A 6,000-nucleotide genomic window follows, 5' to 3' on the forward strand; every position below is an offset into this window, starting at 1 on the left:
GAATGCGATGAAATTTTTTTGATTTTTGCATAACAAACATTTCAATTTGATAACAAACTGACCATGACATTTGAATCAACTTCATGTCGTTGAAATACAATCACATATATTTCTATCAAATGACGATCATCAACTAAAACAGTCTCATAGAGTCTAAGCAGTGAGCAGAAGCGGTTTGCAAGGAAATCCAATAACATAACACATCTGTAAATTGATTTCATTCAAAAGTAAATATTTCGCCTAATTTTTGATTTGATTGCATTTGAAATAAGTTTTATTTTCGATTTTATGTGATATCAATAAATTGCGCACAATGTTGTATTTTACTTCATGTTTTTTTTCACACTAACACGATAAATTTCGATTCTAATTGCTAAAGGAATGCTTTTTAATCCATTTGTATACATGCTTATGACCATTTCATATAGCAAAATTCGGATTCCGTCATCAAACAAAATTTGCATATCGATTTTTATCCAAAAAAAAATTGGGCAATATGCTTATAGTTAATCATATGTTTTTTCATCACATGATAATTTACACTTCTTCTTTGAATTGTATAATGTACATTTTTATGAATTTCCCTTGAAATTGCTTCATGTCTTTACAACTTTGTTATTATTTAAAAAAAAAAATTAGATTATTCAGCTCATCACTAATAAATAACGGTAATATGGAAAGAAAATATATATTGCGATAATCTACGTGTTAAACATTATTGTTCTACAAATGTAAATGGCATGTGCGAACAAATTGTTACTCATTCATCAGTGATTTGTTAAAATAATACGTGTGTTGGCAAAATTGCGTAAATATTCAAAACATGACATAAATAACAAAACAAAATATTGCTTCAATTGTTTCATTATTCCAAAATCGAATAGAATTTCCAGTTATGAAAAAAGCTCGATACCATTGTAACTTTCTCGTCGATGCATGATTAAATCAATTTCCAATGGAGAATGAAAAAAACAAAAGAGAGAAGAAATCGGAACGAAGAACATGTTTCTTAGCGGAACGTTGCATAAAAAAAAGTATTATGATTGTTGATCTCATTCACGTAGTACGCAGCTATTAACAAACTTGATCGTAGTAAACTATTGCATATAATCGAAACGCTTCAATTGTTTTCCAAAATCGTAAGAGGTGCCACTTCATAAGATAATAATCAATAGCGAGACAATTTCATAAATTTTTTAAATGACAACCGTGTTTTTTATGCGTTAGTATTAATCAATGTCCATGATCATACTTAATTTTTAATTTTTTAACAAATAATTTTTGCTGTATTGTCAAAAACTTAAACACAGTGCGGATCGTTTTGTATGGATACATAGACACATCAGATGAAAACAGAAGGCAACTTTGTCGAGACATTGAAAAATTGAATTGGCTACATTCGAAATGTAGTTCACAAAATACTGCCGAGCATGGCACCGAATATTATCTCTATACTGCTGAATAAAAGCTCTCTGACGAACCTGTTGGTCTAATATATTGCGAAAATTATTGAGAAGCCAAGGATAATTGTTCAAATAATGCTGAAAGCGGATTTGCTGCACAAGAGAATTGTCAAATTGAGCCATGTAGTGTTCAATGAAGATCTCTAATACAGTAGCTTTTTTATATGAAATCTGTCACACTAACGCCCTCACTCTATCGTTTGGCGAACTAAACAGAATAAAGTTTAATATAAAAGTAAAGTCTCCATCAGGATATTTTATACAGCCGGTGTCAAGATCAATAAAACTGTTAATAGAATCTGCCATTTTCACGCAATTTTGCGATGTGATTGCCAGATTAAGAATATAAATAAAATAAATGAACGGAATAAACGAACTTAACAGAACAGAATAATTCGCACGAGTGTATGACAAGTATGTAAGAGAACAATAACATTACGTTTTGTATCTATCTGTCAAATGTCACACTCACACTTATGAGTTTACGTATGGAGATTTTAACAAAATCATTTCTACAAGATCTACACACTCTACACCCGAGGCTTTTTAAGTTAAATTAAAACGCATATAAATTTATGTTTTTTTTAAATAGAAATTATCTATTGCTAATTGTGCTAACTTCACTTTCAAAACAAAAAAATGAAACAATTTATTAAATTATTTTTCAACAATTTTTGGAATAACATATGCGCTCATTCTCAAACTTGTGAAATAATATCCCATTCTATATATAGATGGCACTGTCTATACGAAGTTCGGCAAACAAAGCATTACGCTTATTGAGCGCATTACACCTCTTGTTCAATGTCTCGACAAAGTTGCCTTCTGCTTTCGTCTGAAGTGTCTATGTATCCATAAAAAACGATCGGCGCACTGCGTTTAGGTTTTTGACAATACAGCAAAAATTATTTGTTAAAAAATTAAGTATAATCATGGACATTGATTAATACCAGTGATGGTTTTTTCCTATCTAAATAGCGCTAGCTATTCGCAGCATCTATATAGCATTGCTGCCCAGATGCTGAATTGAAGCGGTTGCGCTATTCAGACAGGAAAAAACCATCACTGAAAAAAATTCCATTAATCAAAGAACACTAAGAATACAATGCCAAAATTTTGAAGTGGTTTTAACAAGATAATCCTAGAAATTGAGTGTAGAGTACATATGGTAATTATATCGTACTACTAGAAAGCTAACATGTGTCGAACATTAACTCTGGCATTTACATCATTTATTATTATTTGTTTTTATGAGAGACCTTTTTCCTCATCGTTTTTTTTTCCACTCTAATTACACAGTTTGATCTAGATTTTAATCGACTTGTGTGAAAATGGCCAAATTAGATGAACGAATTGGGTTCCTTGGTGGTGGCAATATGGCTTTTGCAATCGGTTACGGTTTAATAAATCGAGGTATTTGATTTTTAAAAGAGAAAATTCTGTTTAAAATTAAACCGCAGAAAAACTAAATCTAGTTTTTTGTTTCACTTAGGAATAATTAAACCGGCCCAAGTTGTGGTGAGCGGACCAAATTTAAGTAATTTGGAGAGATGGCGTCTTTTGGGTGCAAACATTACCGAAGACAATGGCGTTACGGTAACGAAATGCGACATTATTTTTATCTGTGTCAAGCCACACTTATTGCATACATGTGCAAGTCAAGTGGAAGGAAGCATTGATCGTGTTGTTTGTGATAAGGACAAACTGTTTGTATCCGTTTTAGCCGGTATTTCACTTGATCAATTGGAATTGGTAAGACTGCTTCATTTTTTATGCAAATTGTGAACATAAAATTGAATATATTTTTTGATTATGATTTGCAGGCCTTCAGTTTTATGAACAATTTGAAAATAATTCGTTCAATGCCGAATACACCGATGCAAGTTGGTGAAGGATGCACCGTTTATACACCCGGTCGTTATGTAACCACACAAGATCTGGAAAAAACTCATTTAATATTGAACTCATTGGGCATTGCTCAGCAAGTACCTGAAAAATGGATCAATGCCGTTGCAGGTGAAATCAATGACTTTTTCTTTTAAACAAAATCAACTGAAGAAATTTATTCAATTTTCTTATTCTGCCACAACAGCAATGGCAGGAAGCGGACCGGCCTATGTAAGTTTATGATTTTTTCTGACAATTGAAATAAATACAAAAAATTTCAAATCCATTCGATAAAGGTGTTTACGGTCATCGAAGCGATGGCAGATGGTGCTGTTAAACAAGGTATACCACGTCAAATGGCACTTCAATTTGCAGCCCAAACTGTGTTGGGCTCTGCCAAAACTGTCATACAAACTGAAAAGCATCCGGCGGTGTTGCGTGATGAGGTAAGAGATCCGAATTTATGCGGAAAATTTGATTAACATTAACACGTATTTTATTCATGAATAGGTATGCAGCCCGGGTGGCTCCACAATAGTTGGCATGCATGAGCTCGAAAAAATTGGTATCCGGAATGCCTTTATTAATGCTATCGAAAAAGCGGCTGAAAGAAACCAAGAATTGGGAAATTTCAAAAAGTAACACTTTTATGATCTGTTGTCGTTCTCGAATATTTATTGTTGACATGTGAAAATATTCTAAATAAAAACATAAAACTAACAATATTCAAAGAAATCGAAAACTTTCAATTCTAACTCTAAATCTCTAATGCCTTCTTGTTCTTTTGATCTGAATATTGTAAACCATGGATGTTTAAAAAAAAAAATGAAAAATAATTTTGAAAATTACGTCTCTGGAAAGTTATGCAATGGGGGCTATAATAATTATTATCTAGTTTTTGTTTTTATTCACGTATTCAACGCATCGGCTTGGATCGGTGGGGAAATATTCTTGACATTTGGTCATTAGTCGTTTGAGTCCTTGAATGTATTTGCGTTGTGTTTCATCGTTCATAACATGAGCGACATTTTTTGAGAAAATCTTTTCACGACCGGTACGAGCATGAATACCAACCATAGTCACACCGATTGGCCACGGTGCATTTCCGATGGCCATTTGTAAATATGCATCGCTCGCTTTAATATAATTTCGTGACAATAAATGTTTTATAATTTCCGTTAAACTGTCCAAAATATCGTCGGGAATTTGTCGTGTTTTGAGTTTTCGTAGCAATGGTTTCATATAAACTTTTGTTTGGTTATAGGTGGCACGGGCGATTTTTACATTTGTCGTATGGTCTTTCTGTGAATTGACTTGTGCATTCCATAGTTTAAGTAAAAATTCCAGGAGTGTACTAATCACCAAGTGGTCATGATCTTTGTTACCGCGTCCCAAACGCTTTGCCATTTCTTGAATTTCATCATAGGTTATCGATTCATCTAGCACATCGATTTCTTGTTGCTTGTTATCCTTTGCATGATTCGCCTCGGATGAGTCTAACATTTCTTTTAAGTATTGTTGATCAACTTCATCCATAGCTTCTTGGAAATCGTTTCGAAAACCATGCTGTACTTCGGGCTGCATAATTTCAATGTGTCGTAATCGCAAAAATGCATTGCGATCGCTTTCACCGAATAATCGAATTGGCTCATTTCGATCTCGCAGACGACGAATAACTTCAATACGTGGTAACTCTTTCTGCTCGGGACTTAAATTCGATTTCATTTCTGTCAGACAAGAAAAAAGGCATATAAAAAATAAAATTACGAATTATGCACACAAATAAGGAATGAATTACTTACGTGAGTCGGAACTTTTTTCAGGCGTTGATGCATTATCGTTCTGTTTACCATGTGATGCTGAATTCGTTTCTTTCTCCTGTGCCAACAAGTCTCCGCGTCTGAAGAACTTCTTTTTCGAATTCTATTGAATTTAAAAATGTGATTTTCATATTGAGACAAAACGATTTCAATGCACACAAATAAATTTAATACTCACCACCAAATTTTTATCCTCTAGCAATTTCCGCTTTCGCTCAATTTCTGCTTTTAAAATATCCATTCTTTCAATTTGTGTTTATGACAAAAATTATTGAAGTTGGATCAAAATGTATTCGGTTTTTTTATTCTTTTATTTACAAAGTTTGTTTTCCAACAACACGAAATATTCCACATGAATTGAAACAAAATGTCAAAACGAACCATTGTTGTCACTGGCATGAAGTTGGCGCTACACAATTACTTCAGATGTATTATATGGCGGTCGATTTAAAATGAATATGTCATGAAAATTATAAGCGTTCAAAACATACAATATTTGTTTACTTCTTGAAACAAACACAATAAAATTCAGGTAATAAAATATTTGGAGCGCAAGAATTTAATATGCAACTTAAAGCAATGGCACATTTTGGTGCATTATAAGAAATTTTTTGTCTCACTATGCCTGAAATACGTTGAGAATATCGTTTTCATTTGGACTAGTTATAACTTACTAGTTTTATTTACTCAACCCTTAACTGAGAAAACATAATAATTCTGCGAGATGGTTGACTCCTTGGGCTAGCTACTCCTTTTTTTGCATTACACTCGGCATTAAAATTATAAATATTATTTGCGTTTATAATTTATTTATTACTTGTTGCTATTTT

General features: G+C 32.8%; 2 protein-coding genes across 3 annotated transcripts; one reads left to right on the forward strand and one right to left on the reverse strand.

Moving 5' to 3' along the window:
• Nucleotides 1–112: 112 nt before the first annotated feature.
• On the forward strand, nt 113–4,085 carry LOC116352093 (pyrroline-5-carboxylate reductase). 2 transcript variants are annotated; one of them, XM_031784385.1, is made up of 7 exons: nt 113–227; nt 2,763–2,876; nt 2,956–3,215; nt 3,287–3,479; nt 3,556–3,581; nt 3,647–3,796; nt 3,861–4,085. In XM_031784385.1, exons 2-7 carry the CDS (start codon nt 2,795–2,797, stop codon nt 3,990–3,992), a joined length of 843 nt encoding a protein of 280 aa, XP_031640245.1. In that variant the 5' UTR covers nt 113–227; nt 2,763–2,794; the 3' UTR covers nt 3,993–4,085. The 2 variants fall into 2 exon arrangements, with proteins under 2 accessions (XP_031640245.1, XP_031640246.1); XM_031784386.1 differs by lacking the exon at nt 113–227 and adding an exon at nt 2,544–2,631.
• On the reverse strand, nt 4,004–5,533 carry LOC116352086 (pre-mRNA-splicing factor 18). The gene is made up of 3 exons (XM_031784375.1): nt 5,349–5,533; nt 5,153–5,273; nt 4,004–5,077 (listed from the first exon to the last, which is right to left on the reverse strand). The coding sequence occupies exons 1-3, from the start codon at nt 5,409–5,411 to the stop codon at nt 4,242–4,244; spliced, it is 1,020 nt and encodes a 339-aa protein (XP_031640235.1). The 5' UTR covers nt 5,412–5,533; the 3' UTR covers nt 4,004–4,241.
• Between the last annotated feature and the right edge of the window lie 467 nt (nt 5,534–6,000).

The sequence above is a fragment of the Contarinia nasturtii genome, unplaced genomic scaffold, assembly GCF_009176525.2.
Source record: "Contarinia nasturtii isolate CC-2019 unplaced genomic scaffold, AAFC_CNas_1.1 Cnas_scaffold_187, whole genome shotgun sequence".
In the NCBI taxonomy this organism is placed as follows: domain Eukaryota; kingdom Metazoa; phylum Arthropoda; class Insecta; order Diptera; family Cecidomyiidae; genus Contarinia; species Contarinia nasturtii.